A 21,412-nucleotide genomic window follows, 5' to 3' on the forward strand; every position below is an offset into this window, starting at 1 on the left:
ATTCATATCTAAGTCCGAAAGCAATCTTTCAGACACTGTCCTTGATCAAACCAGTTTAAAGACCTTTATTCCTAGTTCTGTCATCCCAAAATTAGATTTATTGCCACAAGACCAAGAGATTTGGTCTCATTTTCAGAAGTTAGAACCGAAAGTCCATGAACTCCAGGTAGCTGCGTCCAAATCTTCAACTTTTCCATTTTTCATTTCATCAACTGCTACAACAGGAGTCTCATTGCCCTTGACGTTTGCTCTTCAAACTCCTATTGTTAGTGTAACTTCATCTCACAACACTATGGCTGCTAGATATGCACCTTTAAATCTTCAAGGTCCATTACATGACCTCCCCTTGAATTACGGACAACGTTTGATCCAATTTGATGGAACTGGGCCTTTCACAACGCAGCAACATGTAGACAAGCTTAATGATTTTATTGATTTAGAGGAGGTCGACCATGAGGATGTCAAGTTGAGAATTTTTGCACAGAGGCTGTCAGGAGAGGTAAAGAAATGGTTTAGATCTTTACCTGTAGCAAGCATCGCTACTTTCCAGCAGTTTGAACAACAATTTCTCGCCAGGTGGGAGATGGAGAAAAATCCCCTGCAAATATTAGCTGAATATGAAGATCTAAAAAGGAATCCAAGAGAATCAGTCCAAGAATTCGCATCAAGATTTAATAGAGTTTACAATTCAATTCCAGTTGAGATAAAAGCCCCCCTGGATTAGCCTTGTTGCATTATTCTATCAGCCCCCTTGGATTTGGCCTATCAACTCCGAGAGAGGAATCTTGCCACTTTGGAAGCAATATACAGTAATGCTATTGGAGTAGAAGCAAATTTGTTAGCTAAGAAAGAAAAAATGAAGACTGAGAGGAGGGTGGTATTCAAAGAAGAATCACCTGACACTAAACTCTCCATTGTATCATCTGACACTAAGTCCATCTTGCTACTACTGAATCTTGGGCTCCCGTAGCAAGGAATTGATCCAAGAGGTGGACTCCTCAAGGATCCTATCCACATGTAGTCCTCCGGACTACAACTCAATATTGCCCCATCTCGCTCCTGGAGATGCGTGGGCACTCATGGTATAGTATCCCTCGTCTATCTTCACGGCTGCAAACTTTGGATCATGCTTCTCATCCTTATCCTTTTGCTTCAAAGGACACTGAGATGCAAAGCGACCCATCTCGCCACATCTGCAACATTTCACCTTTGAAATGTCCTTCTTCCGCTTCTACTGTCCATTCGATGCTAGAGCTGCGTTTTTGTCCTCCTTTGTCTTTGTGCCACTCCCATTGCTACCATTGAGGTTGACCTTCACTAGGTCTCTCCTTAAGTCCTCCTGTCAAAGAGCCGCCCACATCTCCTCCCATGAAGGTAGTTTTTCTCTACTCAATATGCTTTGGACGAAAACTTTCCATTCATCCAGACTCCATTCAAGGCTATCCTCACCATCGCGGTTAGCTGAGGAGTGGACCCCACTGCAGCAAGCTGGTCTGTAGTGTCATGAAGACGTTGAAGATAGAGGTTCACCCCTTCTCCTTTTTGTATCAAAGTCCGCTGCAACTTCTGCTCCAAATACATCTTCCGTTGTTCGGAAGAGCCTTCATACAGAGAAGACAAGGCTTCCCACATCTCTTGCGTTGTATCCTTTCACTGCAAGTGTGAGACCACATGATCTCCAACTCCATTGAGAATGAGCCTCATTACCTTCCCCTGCTTGGCTTTGTACTTCTTCTTTTGATCGTTCTCAGCAAGAACAACTACAACTTTTGACATAGGCCTCGAGATCATATTTCTCTAGAACAACTAAGGTTTTAGTCTTCCATATGACATAGTTGGAAGCACCTTCCAACCTGTCCTGATCTTTGAGCCCATGCGATGTCATCTCACCCAATTGTTGAACTGACTTCTCTAGTCACTGCTCAGCTGCTCAACAAGTGAGAAATTCGAACTTTCTGGCGGAAAGTTCTCTGAGGAGAAAATTCCCCTTCTACGTGTCTTCGTTCTTTTCCAGTGGATTTCTGCCCCAGTAGAAACTACACCCTTCAAGCACTGCACTGAGGCTCTGCGTCACTCACTCTGCCTCTGCAAACTCACAAACTGGAGATCGTACCTCTCTGTCGTCTCACTTAGAGAGAGATTTCCTCAGATCTGCTTCCCGGCAAGGATCGCACAATCCCTTCAAGGGGATTCGAATTGTTGCCAAGTGCAGCTTTCGGCCTCACTGCTCAGCACTGGATCTACTCTTCTTGTTTCAAAATCAATGCTCAGATACCATGTGAAAATTCCTACACTTGAAGGAACCCCTACTACAGCAAATCTGAATCTACTTCACCTACTTGATTTTTAAATTACATTCATCAAGTTATTCTTCTGAATACTGAAGCAAATTACTTATGCAACCTACACTAATTAAATATTTGATCTCATGAAACAGAAAACAGAGCAAAGAACTAGATACATAGGACACACTTATTTTTAGACACAACAATCCTCGGAAAAACCCAATGCGGGAAAACCGTTGCAGTTGTTCTAAGGGTTTATTATTATGTAGGAGAAATATCTGAATACAACTCTAGGATGCTCATCTAACAATCCTTTACAGAGAAAATATTAGCAAAATCTGAGTGAGTTTTACCTGACAGAATTCCGGCTGATTCGGCACAAGACTGGCTAACCCCGACTATTTCTGCGCTGGCTCTGTGTCAGCCTTCCGTCACCTTCTTTGCCCTCTGCATCAGCGCTTCCGGCGGTTCCTGGCAGTTTCAGCAATTCCCAACAGTTTCATCTATTGCGACAGTTCTGGATTCTACGTGGTAGGTAGCTTTTCTGCGTCAGCTCTCCCAGCTACTGTGCTGCCTCTCTGCAAGATCTCTCCGCCTCTCTATTTTGTATTTTCCGGAAAGTCCTCCCGGATTCTCTCTGCCCCTCCGCTGCAAGATCTCTCCAATGGATTTTCTGCCTGAGAACTTCTCACCTCAGAAAATCGATTTCCTCAATCTCTGTGTGTGTTTCCAAATGAACCCCAAGCCTCAATTTTATAATTTTCCTGTTGAGTTTTCAATGGCCAAGATTAAGTCTCTGATCAATGGCTAAGATTAAAACATGACTTGATCTGCGTTCTAGATCATTCTCACCCATATTTTGATTAATACCCATTAATATTTTAATTTCCCTAAGTTTAGACTTAAGAACTGCATTAAAAATATTAATTATTTTAATAAAATACAATCCGAGTGGAATTTCACCAAACACTTTTTGGGTTCTTTAGAACTCATGTGCCTTAGCTTCTCCACCAATTTTCAAGGCTAGAGCACTTCTGATGCTACCAAAAACTAACAAAACATCCCAAATTACTCAACTAACTCTGTTCAAACATGATACCATGTGAATGCTGGAGCCTGACTGCTGCTAGTCTCTGCACTGACCCTCTTAATCTTCTACACTGCTGCCGACCTCTACTCTATGCCATCTGCACTGCTGCCAACTCTACTCTGTGTTGTTTAGTCTTTGGCGCTCTTAGCCACTGCAACTGTCTCTTTGACACTCCTCGACACCGTTCGACACTATTCCATCCTGATACTTCTGATCTAGGCTCCTGTAGCAAGGAATTGATCCGAGAGGTGGGTTCCTCAAGGATCTTGCCCATCTGTAGCTCCTTCGAACTACAGCTCCAAATCATCCCACCTCTCTCTTAGAGGTATCTCGATTGTCATGGCGAACTCCTCCTCCTCGATCTTCGCGGGAGCAGCCTTCAGATCATGCTTCTCATCTTTGTCCTTCTTCCTGAGAGGACACTGTGTTGCGTAGTGACCCATCTCACCACACCTGAAGCAATTTACCTTTGAGACGTCCTTCTTACGTCTCGCTGCTCTTGTGGCCCCTTCCATGCAAGGGCTACATTATCCTCCTCCTCCTTGGGCTTCGACCCACTGATGTTGCTTTCGTCAAGCTTACACTTGACCAAGTCTCTCCTCAACTCCTCTTGCTTGAGAGCTGCCCACATCTCATCCCAATTCAACAAAGTCGTCCTGCCTAGGATACTCTGGACTCACTGTTGATAATATCGGCGATATTTTCGGCAAAACGATATATCGCCGAGAAAATATTGCGATATTTTATGTTTTGAAAATATCGCGAAATTTTCAAAATATTGGCAAATATCGGCAAAATATCACGATATTTTGAAAATATCGGCAAAATATTGGCTATGTTTAAAAATTTGAAAAAATTATTTTTTATGCTTGTCGATATTTGTTGATATTTTGCCGATATTGTTGATAAGATGTTTTCTGGACCCTCGCCAATATTTTTCCGATACTGATATTATCAACATTGCTCTAGACAAAGACTTGACACTCATCTGAGATAGAATTGCGAGCCAGTTTAACCAAGTCAGAATCTTGAGGTGTAGACCCACAGTGATAATTCATCTCGGGTCTCTTGAAGCTTCGTGAGGAATGGATCCACACGCTTCCCCTTCTGCATCTAAGTAGATCTCAATTTCTTCTCAAGGTACATCTTCCGCTACTCGAAAGATCCCTGATACAGCATAGACAACGCATCCCACATCTCCTTAGTAGCCCTCTGCTAGCGATGTGACATACAACATGATCCTTCACTCCGTCGAGGATCATTCTCTTTTCCTTTTCCATTTTTGCCTTGTATTTCTTCTAGGATTTGTACTTGTAGGCACAACCACCACGCTGTCGACATATGTCTTGAGGGCATGCTCATCTAGAAGGAATGACATCCTTGCCTTCCAGATGACATAGTTGGATGCTCCATATAGTCTATCTTGATCCCTCAATCCACTGGTTGCCATCTCTGCCACAAATGTTGAAAATCTCCTCTCTACTTCTCACTGCTACTGTTCAGCCAATGAGAAAACAGGCTTCTTGGCGGGAAGTCTTCTGAGGAGAAATTCCCTCACCGTGCTTCTCCTCTCTTCTGACGTCTTTCTACCCAATAAAACTGCCTGCAGAAAAATTGGGTCCCACCAGCTCTTCCTCACACTGAGGTTTTAGCATTGCTCCCTCTGGCATGGCAAGATCTCGATTTAGAAGCCCTTCTCTTTGTCGACTCACTCAGAGAGAGACTGCCTCGAAACTCTGCCCTCCTGACCTAGACTGTGCAAACCCTCTGGGGTTTTGAATAGTTGCCCCCTGCAGCTTTTTCGACCTCCCTTTTCTGCTCAGCGTTAGGTTCCCTGGCACTAGCCTTCTTGCTTCACCTACACTAGTTCTAATACCATTTGAAAATTCTATAAACCGAAATCTCTACTGAAGCAACTGATTAAACTTCTCCTATTTGTTAATTTCTGAAACAAATTATTTACTGCTTCCTACAACAAATATTGAAGTTAATACTCTGCAGCCTACACCAATTAAATGATATGCCCAATACAAGAACAAAACAATAGAGAAAGATACAACACAAGTGACAGTTATTTTTGGAGAAATGTCCCCGGAAAAACCCAATGGGGGAAATTGGTGCAATAGATCTGAAGGTTTTATTATTAAGCTGAAGCATTTTTTAATACAATCTCTGGATGCCCTCCCGACAATCCAGTTACAGAGAAAATCACTTAGCAGAAGAAATTGGTGTGATTACCGCACTCTACACTGCAAGTCCTGGGCTGATCTGGCAGCTGAATTGCGAGTTCCTCAACTACTTCTGCGCTGCCCCTACGTCAGCCCTTAAGTCAACGCGTCAGCTCAACTGAGAATCGATCTGCCTTCAGAAGCCTTTTCCAGCCCTCCCGGCTCAGAAACACCAACTCCTTCAGCAAATTCGGACCTCTGCGTTGCTCTGTGTGGGGCCTGCGTGAACCCTTCCTGGCTCCGTGTCACCCTCTCTGCCCTCTGCATTGCCTCCTCTGTGTGTCTCTTTGCCTATTTGCTGAGTATTCTTGGCTCCGGAGAAGATCCTCTAGCCAAACTTCCCCTGCCCCTCTCTGCACAAGCTCACTATCGATATTCTCCCGGTAGCTGCTCTACTTCAGAAAATCGAACTTCTGAACTCTCTCTGTGTGTATTCCAAGTGACCCTCAAGCTTCCTTAAATAATCTCCTTGTTCACATTCAACGGCCCAGATTAGAAGCTAATCAATGGTTAAGATCATTTCTACTTGATCCTTGTCTTCTTCTAGAAGTTACACCCACAGTTTATATTAATACCTTTTAATTATTTTATTTTCCTAAGTTTAGGCTTAGGGTCCCATTAAAAATAATTAATTATTTTAATAAAATTGTTTGTGGGTGGAATTTCCCAAAACGCTTTCTGGGTTCTTTGGAATACATGTGCCTAAGTCTACCTGCAAAATTTGAGACTTAGAGCACATACGATGCTACCATAAATCAACACAGCTGATCAATTGTGCTCTGATACCATGTGAAATTTTATCTATTACAGCCACTGGAAATTAATCTTCTAACTGAGAACTTAATTATTCATTTTATTTGCTACGACAAACAACGAATAAAATCACAATTGCAATTTTTACCATAAAAAATATCGCGGAAAATAAAATATTGGAAGCTGAGAAATTCTAGTACACACACAATAATTTTGACATAGTTTTTTTAGACAATTGTCCTCGGAAAGACCCAACTTGGGAAAACCGGTGCAACAAATGAGGGTTTTATTATTAATTTTCGGCAACAATTCTGAGTACAATAATTTAGATGCCCAGCTGACAATCTATTCTGAGGAAAATACAGGCAAAAATACTAGCAATAGAGGTGTTGGATTTGGACATCTTCCTCAATCTTAGAACTTGCATGAGCTGTGTTACCGTTCAAACTAGCGGGGACCTAAGGGGGATCCCTAAAGGGCAAATGCTAGGCCAAGGGCAACAAATGGAGACTTAGCCCACTGTCACCTCGGCTAAGGCTCCCTTTTATTTACGGACGTTCACCGATAGGAGACCCAATATGTATGGAGTCACTAATGAATGATAATTCAATGGATATGAGTGACCCGAGCAAACCCTTTCCCAGAAAAGTTTGAAGGATGGAGCTTGCTTGCTTTCTAAGCAAGGCACTATGTATTCTAGGGAAAGGGAGAAAGAATTTTGAGGGTTAGGTTTTATGGGATAAGACTTGTGAAGGAGTTCCCCACTCCCTAAAATCTTTGTTAGAATTGGTATCGTGGATGGTTCTTGAAGAATGATCTTTTAAAGGAGCGGGACCACACGGGGCCAAGTGGACCCAGTCTAGGGTATGAGGAAGGAATGTAGCAACCAATGATATTCTTACCCTAGACAAGGTGGAGAGAGGATCAAAGAAAATATAATTACTCAAAGATGTTGGTTTGACCCTGGGAAGTGCTAGCCTTGGGGATGGCAGGGCAAGTTTTGGTCTCGGAGCTAGGGCTTGGCTTTTCTCCCAACTCCACCGTTGGAATGTCTTCAAATTTGGAGGAGGGCTAGAGGAAAGGCCAGCGTAGGAGACCCTAGGAGATCAAATTTTTTTAGTGGCTAGCTTGTCGAGAAATTGATGCCCTAGGCACCCCAATGTGGCTAGACTTGGGAGAAGGTGAAAGAATAAGAGTTTTGGTGACCACCCTTGGTAGATCAGTGCCTTAATCCTTGGGAGAATGGAGTCTATGTTGATTATGTGTAATATTTCTTGGTTCCCAGTCAAGGAGGCCTCAAAATTACTTCACAAACCCTCTAGGTCAAGTGAAAGCAATCTTGCAGCTTTTATACTTCAAATGCACAAGAGGAATGGCTTATCAAGGTCAAATTTTACCCCTAGGAGATTTCGCTCACACTACATGGCCCATACATGGAGAGAACGTTATAATAGAGACAATTCCACAATATTAAGCAATAATTGCATGCATCAATTAGCCCTAAAACAAAGAAAATCTCAATCCAACATATATGACAAAGAGTAGCAAGAATAACATCAAAATTTTGTACTTACATGCAGTAGGGTATATCCAGCCATTCACAAATGACAGTAGAGAAGCTCCAAGTGAAGACAAACCAACAACCATACATCAAAATTCATCCATAAAAGCTCCAATTCATCCTCCAGAAAAGTGCGAAATTCTCTAAAGAAGAGAGAGATCCAATCCAAAGTGATGATGAGAAATGAATTGATCTCACTCCTATTTATACACAACTTAGGAGTTCGAATTAGTCTCCTTGGCCTACATAAGCCCCAAAAATAAAATAATGTGCTAAATTGCTAATAATACAACTTTTGGTGACAAGCCCACCAAACTAGCTCATAAATGAAAAAGTAAGCCTCTCAAGAGGTCAAATAATAATCTATGCATGTCGTAAGGCTCTCTAAGAGGCCTAATGAGGTCCATGGGTGCCATAATGAAGAATAGGACCCTCAAAAGCAGTGGGCAAGGGGTTGCCCCCTTGTAGTAACTTGTGGTGCTCCAAACAAATCGAAGATGCATGTAGATCGCTTGCAAGGGCTAGGATGATGGTGTAGGCGATGCCACATTATCGTGCAAGTCCTGGATCATCTGCCAAGTGTATGGTGTAGATCTGGGGCTAGTTGGGCATGTTGGATCAGGTGCATCCTCCTCATCCAATAAGTGAACCATGAGCAATCTCTGAATGGCTGTGGGGATCCATGGAGTGCAATCTGCTGTTGTGGAGGCCCATGGCTCTCAACACTCACCCTACATGTGCCAATGTAGCCCTCTGGAGGATTAGGACCCCATATAGGGAGACCAAACCCAAATGGAAACCATCTGCAATCTTGCATAAGATCCAGTGCGTCCCCTAGCCTTCCAGTACAACAAGTCATTAGAGAAATTGAGTAAATGAGCTTACCTAACCATGGACCACAGGTGGGGACTTCATAATGGCCTACCCTTCCATAATGGGCTTCGGGATGTGCCAATGTCTCCTAAACTCCAAATGGGGTTAACCAAGTGCCCTATTAGGTGGTTTCTACTTCTAAAGGGGATAATATAGTCAAGGTACATCCTTCAAAAGGTGGTGGCATGTGGCAGATAGGTGAATGAAGTAGGGAATGAGAAGGGGCAACCCTGGGTCGGGGTACAAGGGTAGCTGATAAGAGGGAAGCCCACACTTGGGTTTATAATGTATAGGAGGGAGCAATTGTGGTACATGAGGTGCCCCGACCTTGATTTTTCCACCCTTCTTTTATGCCTTTTTCCTTTTTTTATGATTTTCTTTGATTGACTACTCAGGGCTCAAGGGGTTAGAGCATGATATATAAGATATAGTAGTGGAATCCCCTTTTTAAGGTGGGGCGGTTCATCGCCCACCAAGGGTTGGGAAAATCATGGGTTCCTCTATGATGAAGAAGGCTCATAGAACCTATAGGAACCAGGGTGATTGCCATGATGATGGGGTAGAGTTCATGTATTGGCTTTTGCCCATGTGTTAAATATTTTTGTCCTGGCTATCTTTTGCATTTTGTGGTATTTTTCCTGTTAAATGTGGCCATATATGCTTTTAACTTTCTTTTTAGCTGCATCAACCTCCGGGCTTCATTCCAGGCCATGACCCAAGGTGTGGGCAAGGGGAAGGGGCGAAATAACCCTATGTGGATGGACCCAATGGAGGGATGTGGACCCAGGTGGGAGAAATGATGGATGGGATAGTAATGAATGGAAAGAAGGAAGTATAAGCAGATAAGGGAGCGGGACAATGCAACGAAAATCGGGGTTTCTCGTGAAATACCATCCCTGAAACCAAATGGGCAGTAAAAGAGATCCCACAGGACTAGAATCCAAGGTTAATTCCTAAAAGGGGTCTAGGGGACAAAATTATAGACCTAGCCCATCCTTTCTGCCGAATCCCCCCATTAATCCATGCCCAGAAGTGTCCATGATAAACAAACTATAATACGTAATTTCAAAATGACAAGGCATACCTTTGAATTCGGGAGTACCACCTTCAAACATACGATCATGGCAGATGGGCAAGGGATCACATGGCTGGCTCAGGTGGTGGAGAAATGGCACAATGAGCTAGCTGATCGCTGCAAGGGGCTGCTAGTTGCTGGCTGAGGATCATCTTGGTGAAAAATGTTCTCCTAGGGATATTACCCACAAAATGGTGAGTAACAAGCCATAGAACAACTAGTGCCTCAAATCTTCGGATTAGCCACAAAAAAAGTGTCATAATCCTTCACTTTCCCACAGAGACAAGTGCCATAGTTCTTCATTTTACCACAGACAATTTGCCATAGACCTTCGCTTGAGTACAAAGACAGGTGCCACAAAACCTTCACATGAACCACAAAAAGAGTGCTACAGAACTCGCATGAGAGATGCCATAGAAATTCGCACAAGTGATGCTACAGAACTCAGACAATTGATGCCACAGAACTGCAGAACTCAGACAAGCTTAGGTCTACAAGAGAGAGGAATAGAATAGATTATATTTGCTTATGTTTTCGGCCTTCAAATATTTTGTCCTCTTTGCATCGAACAGAAAGAGATGTGTGATCATTTGATGTGCAAATGAGGAGAATTGGTCTCCTATAAATAGTCTTCAAAAGGAGGTCAAATGGGTGCCTCAAAGGGGCCTGGCCGACTTAGGGCTGACTTGCACTTGTGGAGTCATTATTTCAAATTTAATTTTTCTTTCTTGATGAAAATACCAACCGTGGCTACTAATTTTCCAACACATTCCGTGTGAGATGGGATCATGATATGGAGAATTGGCTTCCCATTATCCAAGAAATAGAAGAGATATATTTGGCACAGAATATCCTTGAAGAATGACTCCAATCCCAAAAGGAGATCCATAGTGAGGAGTCCCATCTTGTTGAGGAGGACTAAGTAGTGAAATTGGAAGAAGACAGTTCTACTTGTATAGAAATGAATGAAGAAGAATCACCTTGTTCTCGTACCAGGATTTGAGAAATAAGGGAAGAACAGGAATACGATGGAAGCCTCAAGGTTGGGATAATTCAAGAACCTACCCACCCTCCTCTAGATGAAAGCTTTAAGTTCAACAAGTTATTTTCCTTTCAAAGTAATTTATCTTCATGATGCATCTCCCGACAATTTGGGAGAGGAGGATTTGGTGTATGAGCCTACTAGTGAGATGCAAGGGCTTACAGCTTCCAAGTGCTTATGATATGAAGGTAAATTCTGCTAAAGTTAGATAGTAACTTTCTCATTATCCTAGCTTATTTTGAAGTAGATTTAATTAGAAAATTCTACCACAATGCTTCTTGAATTTTTAGTATTTAGAGTTGGTTACATTAAAACAGATTTCAGTAGTATTACAGTTACTTGAATGATTTGCTTATTCCACTGGTGGTTGAAATGTTATAGTTCAGGATTGGATTAGTGTTATCTCCACAACTTCTTATCTTAGAGTATGTTTCAGTAATAATGACTTGAGGATTGACACAGTTTATCAAGTTTTCCATAACAGTTATATTTAGGTTTTCAGTAACAGTAGTTAATGGCATAACCTGGATTTTCTCAGTTGGGCTTGTAAAAGAGAGAAAATTCAGGTAAGAAGAATTATAATTACTTAATATAGCATCAAGGCATATTTTCCTACATCTTTTCATGTTAACTGCAACTGAGTAATTAATGCACAATGTCTCATGATTGAAATGAACATTGCACAAGTCTGCACAAATTATTCCTGTAAATAAATTTTAGTGTTAAAAAAATGAATATTGCATAGGTTGAACTAAAATTCAGTGTTTAGCGCATAATGTCTCATGTTGGAAATGAGCTTGTGCATTTTGCAGATTAATCGTCCCTGTTAATTGAATTTTGGTGTTAAGAAATGTCATGTTACACATGTTGCTGGACCAGATTATATGACAAGTAAAATTTAGTAATGAAGCCCTCTTGATTTTTTTGCAATTTTGCAGAGAAATCCTCTCTGCCCAACACTGACATGGAATGGTATTTCTTTAGTCCTCGTGATAGGAAGTACCCCAATGGTTCACGCACTAATAGGGCTACTGAAGCTGGGTATTGGAAAGCTACGGGAAGGGATCGTAAAATTTACTCTCGGGCAAGTGCAATAGGAATAAAAAAGACACTAGTTTTCTATAGAGGCCGGGCTCCACAAGGTGAACGAACTGATTGGGTAATGCATGAATATCGTCTTGAGGAAAATGACTGTGAGGCAGGACCTTGTCTACAGGTACACATTTTTATTTATTCATTCTTTGGGGTGCTATTTTCCAGCGGAATGTATTTGCTTCGAATCTGGATTCCAATATATCCAAAACACTGTGGACATTCATTAACATAGGGGCATCTGCATACAAATATCCTCCTTTGTTTGATAAGATATTTACTACAAAGTTAAATTTACTAAATAAGCAAGAGAAGTCCCCTTAGAGTTCCACGGAACTGGATTTAAGATATTTTTGATCCGAGAATATTTTTTCAAATGATTAGCTATTATGAGAGGCATAATTGGATTGTGATTGACAACTAGATATCATGTGCATTTATGGAAATCTTCCCATATAGTTACCATCTATATTTGAAGTAAGTCTTGGGCAAAATAGGAGGTATTACCGTATTAGGGTTTTCAAGAAATGCAAACTGTTAAGAGTAGCAAAGCTAAGGGGCCAATGTTTGGAGGAAGGGGAACGACGTTCGGAGATGTTGAAGGTGATGCTGTCTTCAATTGTTTTCATATTTGCAGCAATTGATTGATACCTAAGTTCCATGTTTTCAGCGTTCTCGCACTGAAGAGAGACAAATATCTTTTTCTCTTTGCTAGGTGTTTCTTTCCTCTTGATCTTTGATGTTTTTTTTCTCTAGTAATGTTGGTCTCCAAATCTACATTCTCTCATGGCGACGAGCTGATTCGGGGCAGTTCATTTGAATAGGCATGGCAGTTTTAGCTTTGGCATGCTTCCTCTTATGACTGCGCCTGTTTCTTTTGTATAGGGTGTTCAAATCTTGCCCGTTTCTATCCTTGTAACTTCTAAATTTTTGGGTAGATTTTTCTCTGTACTAAATTTGAGCTCTATGTCTGTTTTCTGACTCAGCATTGTCCGTCCAAACTTGTTTTATCTAGGTTTTGAATCATAAGGTTCAGGACCACCTTTTGATGCTCCATCCTTATGTGAAATTTTATGTCTTTGAAATAAAAGTGAATCTTTAACACCCAGAAATTTTGTTGTTGGGGACTGCTCGCCTGCGTTTCCCTATCACAGAGACATGTATTTGTCGTCTTCTCATCTTAGGGATGTGTTCCATGTTGTGTTGGGGAAGGTGCCCTCGACTAAACTCAAAGGCTCCTAAAACTAATCCAAAATTATGATCTGTGTGGTCTATTGCCATGCCCAATATTCTCATATGAAACATCCGATTCACATCTTCAATGTCAGACAATTTTATTTAAAGTCTGATTTACGTATTCCATGTCCAGTAGTCCATTACATAAATTTACCAAGGAAGTTATCAGAAGAGTTGGACCTATATATTTCAGGTACAACTAGCTGATATAAAGGTTTAGTCTATTTTATGTCTAGTAATCTAATAAAGATTGGGTTCTTTTGTTTTCTAGTGCTCTACAACATGTTATAGACATCCAACCCATGTAGCTAGTGCCAAAATATAGATTGCATGTCCATGGATTTTCCTCAAGATTTGTATTTCTTACATTGGAGTACTCTTCCCTCGAGTTTGGTACATATAACTGTAAACTGTAATAGTATAAAGTTTGGTTTTATAACTCTTATCATGTATTTTTATGTCTTAAGCTTTTACCATACTATTTAGAATTTGTTTTTGTCTTTAAAAATTATGTATATGTGTATGTGCATTTCTTTATATTAAATGATTTTTTGATTTGAGTACACATAAATATGTTAAATTCTATCTTTATGTCTTTTAAATCTTAAAAGTTGGAGGAGTTAGTGCTGTTGGTCATCGTTACTGTTGTTGGGCATTTGGCTAGTTGTGTTAGCAAGCATCTCATTCAAATCCCCTTGGATGATCTGCATTGGTCTATGTTGATAGGTTTACTAGGGATGCCATCCACGAATATGGGGAAGCATTCCTTGGGTTTCCTTGCAATTTTTCCCTTGGAAAAGAAATATATATGTACATCTAGTGTCATTGGTTTTCATCAATGTTGTTGGGCATTTGGCTAGTTGTGTTGGCAAGCAATTCATTCAAATCCCTTTGGATGATGTGCACTGATCTATGTCTATAGGTTTATTAGGGATGCCATCCACGAATATGGGGAAGCATTCCTTGGATTTCCCTACAAGTTCCCTTGGAAAAGAAATATATATGTACATCTATTTCATAACTCGTTGCACTTTGATTTCAAGAGTGGCATTCTTGCACTTGCAACCTTCCCTACACTTACACTCACAAACCTTGTCTACCTAACCTAGGAAGAAGTATTTTTGAAGATAGAAAAATGTTTGTTGGTAGTTTCCTATTGCAATTTGGAAGTAATCTCAAGCATGATGGAACTAATCCTTGGGCATTTCCATAGACACTCTGTTCCAAGTTGGTTCAGTCAAATGATTGAAACAAGCCTTATTGGTGTCTCGTCTATGTTGTAGAATATGACATTTTATAAGATTTCATGCTTACCAAACAATACTACTAAACTAGTTATGAAAAAATCATCAAAGCAGAAAAGTTATGAAAAAATCATCAAATCAGTAACTACATATTTATGAAGACTAATTTCTGTTGAAAAATTGGGTAGCTATGGTCAGTATTTTCATTGGCAAATAATGGAGACAATTCATATTTTGACTTTGACTAAGTTCGCCTCAAGAAGGTTAAGTCGGCTCACATGTGTGAAAAAACACCTCCTCAACCACATATAAATAAGGCATTGTTGGAGCTCATTTGGACACATCACACACCATCATTCGATCTGAAAATCACAGAGAGATATCACATGTGCGAAGGAGACAAGGAGACTTTTCTAACCAGTGTTGACCAGCCTTTTCTGATCTGTTTGACTTGCGCTGACTTGGGATAGTTTGCTCCTGCCTTGACTGAATTATTTGACTAACTTGGAGGCCGAGCATTGTAGGAATTTGGATCTGTTTGACCGAATATTCATCTCTGTTTCTGGCTTGTTGACTTTTGTTGACCGCAGGCTTGACTGAGGTATTTGACTGAGAATTGCACGGAATGTTTTGACTGAGGTTGACCAAATTTTGGCCCTTTTATTTCTGAGCTTCCACAGGCTGACATTCGGCTTTATTGTTGCAAATTTGACTTTGACCAAAAGTTGGCTTTCTCTTTCTCTTCGTTGATTGGTTTTGACTTGGATATTTTGAGCCCAGATTTGGAATCTTGTTGGAATATTCTGATGTACTATTGATGAACAAAATTATCTCTCTCTCATAAGGAAAGATTGGTTGGGTTTTCCCCTTGTGGGTTTTACAGTGGTTGTGAACATAATTTTGGTGTCTCTTGTCTCTTGCTTAGTGTTTACTGTGATCTCTATATTGCTCTATTGATGAAATGAATGGTTGAAGGTTTTCATGTTAGCTACTTAATGATTGGAATGTAAAAGAGGACTGGTTATATCATTAGAAGTAGTTATCAATTGTGAAAAACTATACTAGTCTTGACTACTGTAGTAAAATCAACATGGTATCAGAGCTTTTGGTGAAGGAAAAGAGCTGTGAGTAATCACCTTAAAGAAGAATTGAGAGCACCTTGAAAGAGTGTGAGATTCTTCATCTTCTAATTTTGATTGGTCATCTTCATCATGAATTTCTTCATGAAGACAAAGAACAAGCTTGAAATAGCTACTAATTACAAGGCATGCAAGTCTAGGATTGGCCTAGTACTTGCAAGGCACAAGGTTTTGGGAATTGTTATAGGGAAAGTTACCGAACTAGCTGATCAAGCAGGAAAAGAAAAGTTTCAAGAAGATGACATCTTGGCAAGGAGCATCTAAATAATGTTAAATTTTCTTAGGGCTACATTGTTCTTTGCTTTAGATAATTGCATTTCATCATTTTCATTTTACATTTACCCCATAGCAATTAAACATCACTAGCAATTATGTAGAAAGAACAATGACATCATTATAGCAGTAGAACATAAAAAAAAATAAGAAGAAAAACATGCACAAGGGACACCATGATTTTGGTCAGAGACAAGGGCAAAACCCCAAAAGGGGGAAACCCTTACAAATTCATCTTCTTCTATTAGATTGTCATCGATAGTTCAATAGAGAGGTACAACGTACAAGTATCATGACTTGTTCACAGCTTCATTTGTGAACAAATTTCATTGCCAAAACTAACCATATTGCCAAAGTGTCAAGATTAACCATATTGCTACTGTGTTGTATGTTACCGCTCAGACTAGCAAGGGTCCTAGGAGGGGATCCTATAGAGAAACTACTAGGTTAAGGGGCAACAATGGAGCGATAGCCCAATGTCACCTCAGCTAAGGTTCCCTGCTCTTAAGGATTTTCATCGATGGGAGGAGGCTCAGTATAAGAGGAATCACAATGATGAATGGATCAATGATCAGATAAGGAGTGATTACTAAAGCCTATTCATAAGAGACTCAATTAAATATCTAACTTTCTTGAGAAGCAAGGTGATGGGCTCTCTAAGAAGGGCTATGAGGATACCTTGGCCTAGGGTTGGAGGATATGCCTTGACGAAGGGGCTTTGTAGACCTAAGGATCCTTATGGAGAAATATATTTTATGTAGTCCTTGTGGAATTTGAGTTATAAAGTTGGGGGACCACAGAGAATCTAGGTGGATCCAAACTAGGTCAAGGGTATGGAGTTGATCGACCAAAGAAGGGCTTGACCTAATTAGGGAAGAGAATAGGATCAAAGAAATAATTTTCTTTTGAAATTGGAATGCAATGGTCCAAGTGAGGACACTAACCGAAAATCAGCCTAGGGAGAGAAATGATCCTCGAGCTAGTGCTTGCGATATCTCAGGATTACACCATCGGGTTGTGCTCAAATTTGGAGGACCCCTTAAGAATACCCCAACGCAGTTGTGGACCAATTTTCAAGGTGTTTGGATGGCTACAAAAGATTTCATGTGATTCCCTATGAGACCTTCTGGGGTTAGGCCTAGAATTGGGAAAAGTGAAGAAAAGAGAGGGAAATTTGACCAGCAAAGGGATACGAGGACCAATGCCTTATTTCTTGGGATTAATGGAGTCAAGATTCACATAGATCGAGAATTTTCGTGTGCTAAGGAGCCCTAATTGATCTTTGCTACCCTCTCCAAGGGCAACAGCTAGGTCAATTGGGATTTATACTTCAAATTTGCCAAAGAGATGAACTTTTCAGGTCTTTCAACCTAAGAGGTGCCTCTAGGAACATTCACCCACTCTCTTCAAGTACAATGCATGCATTAAATCACTTATTCAAGGTTCCCAGAAGAATTTCGCATTTGCTTTAACCCATACAAGAATAATGATAATCCTAACATGCAGTAAACCAGTAAAATAACAAGAATAACATCAAAATTCGACTTACATGAGAGAGGGAGTATATCCATTCATCAACTTTTCACTAGAAAGAAGCTCCAATTATGATAGCGAAAATCCAAACATCATAGTGCATCAAGAGAGCTCCAAAAATTTAGCCCAACAAAAAGTGCGAAAATCTCTCAAGAGATGGTAACCCAATCCAAGTGATGATGAGAGAATGAATCACCTCTCATCTATTTATACAATCTCTAATGAATTCGATTTAGCTAATTTGGCCTAATTAAGCCCCAAATTATAAAATAATTTGCTATAATAACACTGCTTGGTGACAAGCCCACCAAGATAGCTCAATAACATAAGAATAGCCTTTCAAGAGGGAAAAATAATCAATATAGTGAGTTGTTGGGGCTTTGAGGAAGCCTAATGAAGTCCAAGCTCAATGGGGGGTTAACCAAGGACCCTATTAGGTGGTTTCAACCTCTAAAGGGGGTGACATGTCCATGGTACATCCCTCAAATGGTAGGTGGTCGATGATATAATAATGGAGTGGTGTAGGGATCAGGGGAATCATGTAGACCACATTTCATGGTACAAGGGTAGCTGTAATAGGGGAAGCCCACACCTGGGTATATGTGTATGAGGGAGCAAATTGTGGTAGATGAGTTAACCTTTGTTTTTCCACCCTTCTTCACATGCATTTTCCGTTGACTTTTTTTTCTTCATAACTAATCGAGGCTTTAGGGGATGAGAGCATGATGTGTCATATATAGCAGTAGGTGGGGCATTTCATTGCCCACCAGGGGTTGGGACAGTCGTGGGTTCCTCAATGTGGAGGGGGGCCATAGGAACCAGGGTGATGGCCATATATAAAGGTGTAGAGCTTATGCTTGGCTTTTGCCCACGTGGTAAATTTGCGTCTCTCGACCATCTTTTGCATTTTGTGGCCCATTTCCTGTTGAGAGTGGCAAAATTATGCTTTTTCTTTTCTTTTTAGTTGCATCAACCTTCGAGGCATCATTCCAGGCCCGATCCAAGGTGTGGGAAAGGGTAGGGGAAGGCTAACGCTATGTGGACCTAGTGGACTCGGATGGGAAAAATGATGATTGGGGTTAAAATGAGTGGAAAGGGGCACTCTAAATGGTGTCGGGAAGCGGGACCACACAACCTAAATCGGGATTTCCCATGTAGTTGCAACCCTAAAGCTAGTTTCCAATAAAGGAGATCCCACAGGACTAGGATACAAGGCTAAACACCAAATCGGGCAGAGGAGACAAGTGCACAAACCTAGCCCACTCTTTCCGCCGAATCCCCCACCAATCCATGCCAAAAAGTGTCCATGAAAAGTAAACAAAATTACTGAACTAAATTAATGAAATGTCATATCTTTGGGGTTGGGAGGCCCACCTTCAAACATACATTCATAACAAATGGGCGAGGGACCACATAGCTGGCTCAGGTGCCAGAGAAAATGGCACATCAAGCTATCTGGTGGCTGTAAGGGGCTGTTGGCTGCCAGTTGAGGACCATCTAGGAGAAAAAAAATTCTCCTATGCATACTACCCACAGGTAGTGGGTAACATCTGGCTCCAACTCGGACGTGAGCTCTCGAAAACGTGAACAAAGCTACTTGAATGGGAGGTCATGAGAACACCAACAATCTCTTGGTACCACATGCATGTTACTTGCACATATCAAAGACCAAGCACACGGGGCAACATGTTTTTTGTGGTGTCTTATGATCACCCATGCTTAGTATTAGGCCATAAAATCAACAGAAAAATAAAGTTTGTTCTAAATGCAACTAGTCTACCATGAAAACATCATATGATATTATTTCTAATGAGGAAATCATTATGCAATGCATCCTACCCTAACATGCATATGGTACAAAGCTAACACTAAGTGTAATCATAAAGCTAGCGCAACCAACATATCATTAAATCAATATAAATACGTCGACCTATATGATTGCTCATGTAGCAAATCCCAAAGCGAATGCAGGCGCAAGCACCTGGAGGATGAAGCAGGTGGGAGGTGGGAAAATATGATCCCCATGCGAGGTAAGAGGAAGCCCTAGGAAAAGGAAAATAAGTCAATCTAGAAGTGTGAGGCTTTCCCTCTAAGTACACAATGGTGGAATGAATGATCACTCTCAAGCACTCCCTATCACAATTGTTGTTCATAATATTATGCTTTGTGGATGTCACAAGGTCATGATGGGAGGGGAAAGGAGGACGAGGGAAGGAAAGAGTGCGATAAGTGGGTTGCTCAATGTTGTTGAAGAATCTAGGGCAAAGTAGTGTAGTGTGATTCTTCGTTACTTGATAACAATTTGTGGAGTATTTTTACTTTTCCTTATTAGCTTATTCTTCTTCTTCTTCTTATTAGTACATATGTGTGTACTTCATCAAACTGCTACCAAAACATAAAAACAAGAACACAAGATGTTGGCTCTCTGTCAGGGCCAAAACCTCTCTTCTCTTGAGAGGAAAACCCTTTAGTGAATTTCTCTTATTGAAGCTTCTATTGATCAATGCCAAACCCTAGACCCCTGACAAGAGTATCCTCCAAGCACAAGTCAAGTCCTTCTTTCTGCACCTTATTCCCCAACACTTCTTCCGGCACTTCATCTTTGGCACTTCGTCTTCCTTCTTCCAACATTTCGTTCTTCTTTCAATTGTTGGTAAGTCTTGTTATACTTTCTCTAGAGGACAAGCCTTTGATGAGAACCTTCCCATATGATGATTCCTTCACTTTCTTAACCAAATGAGCTCCTTCTTCAAAGTGTAGGTGCAGATTGGATGTGACTGTGCAACAACCCTAAATTCTCGCACGTGTGATGGTTTACTTGCTGTTATATCCTCTTTCCTTCTTCGCTTGAGTGCCCTTCCTCTTCGCTTGATTGGGAGGCCTTATAGGCCTTGTTTACTAGCTCAAAAATAGAGAGATATGTCAATGTGATTTCCTGTTGTAATGACCACAGGCAGACCCTTCCTTTCTCGCACGTGTGGCTGTGTCGACTCTAGAAAAACAGTCCTTTCCACCTCGGCTTCTTTCTCCCTTCCTTCGCTGCCCTAGAAGACTTCTTTTCGTCCTTTTGTTGGCCTCTTTTCTGCGCTGATTTCAGAGTGAAGTGAGTGCGTTGAATTGGAGTGGACAACCTCTATAAATAGAGGACTGTCCCTCCTCTTAGGCCGACTTGATGAGTAGACTTCGGATGGCTTCTATGGTGGTGTAGCATGCTTGAAGGGGCTTCTTGATGGTGCCTTTGCATAGGAGGAGACTTGAATTTTCTTGGAGGTTTTCCTTACATATTCATACATGGTGTAACATGCCTTCAACATTTCCTTTTGACTATTTGACTCACCTATAGCACTTAAACTAGTGCTAGACCTATTTCAATGAGCAAGAAACTCATTGACATATATAATAAAATAATATTTCTTTTTCTTGAATAAATACAAATATCAAAAGTACATTTATGAAGATCGGACCTAGTTATATTTCCTTCAACACTCCCTCTTAAATAGGGAGGTATTCATACAACATTACAAGGTGTTTGGCTATTATAAATCTTGAAGAATTCACATAAGAGAAACCGGATTAGCAATCCATCTGTTATAGCATCATATCCATCAACATTGTCATAGTGCAAGGCCTTGACTAATAGCTCCATCTCTCTACGAGATCATGAGCTACAATGCTGGTGAGACCAATGATTTATAGACACCTTCATCATTGTCTCTCAAGGTACATACCCACCTGGGTGTTCTCTGAGTATGACCTTCTAGGACTATTCTTATCTTGGGTTCCCAGCCCTCAAAGAATATCGGTCCTCTTGCCTACTCTTGTCTTGGATGCCCTACACATTCTCAAAGAGTATCGGATGCCAGATGATTACCTAATCCTCCCATTCTTTCTTCCCAAGTGAAGACAAGAATGTTGTGTCTATCTTGTGTCTACATTTCCATTCATGGCCTTCATCTAGACTTATGGCTGTTAGTCCTGGTCTAGTGCA

The 21,412-nt window shown here is 40.9% G+C and overlaps 1 protein-coding gene across 5 annotated transcripts in view; it reads left to right on the forward strand.

Annotated features, from left to right (window-relative positions):
* The window catches only part of LOC149218463 (uncharacterized), a 277,028-nt gene that overhangs the window by 18,249 nt on the left and 237,367 nt on the right, over window positions 1-21,412 (forward strand). For all 5 annotated transcript variants that reach the window (XM_089384069.1, XM_089384067.1, XM_089384066.1 and 2 more), the window contains exon 2: window positions 11,846-12,123. In XM_089384069.1, the coding sequence (XP_089240195.1) occupies window positions 11,846-12,123 (278 nt within the window). The remainder of the gene's footprint in view (window positions 1-11,845; window positions 12,124-21,412) is intronic.

This window comes from Pinus tabuliformis, chromosome Q, assembly GCF_031772625.1.
Source record: "Pinus tabuliformis cultivar Carrire ecotype Pingquan chromosome Q, CPIR1, whole genome shotgun sequence".
In the NCBI taxonomy this organism is placed as follows: Eukaryota; Viridiplantae; Streptophyta; class Pinopsida; order Pinales; family Pinaceae; genus Pinus; species Pinus tabuliformis.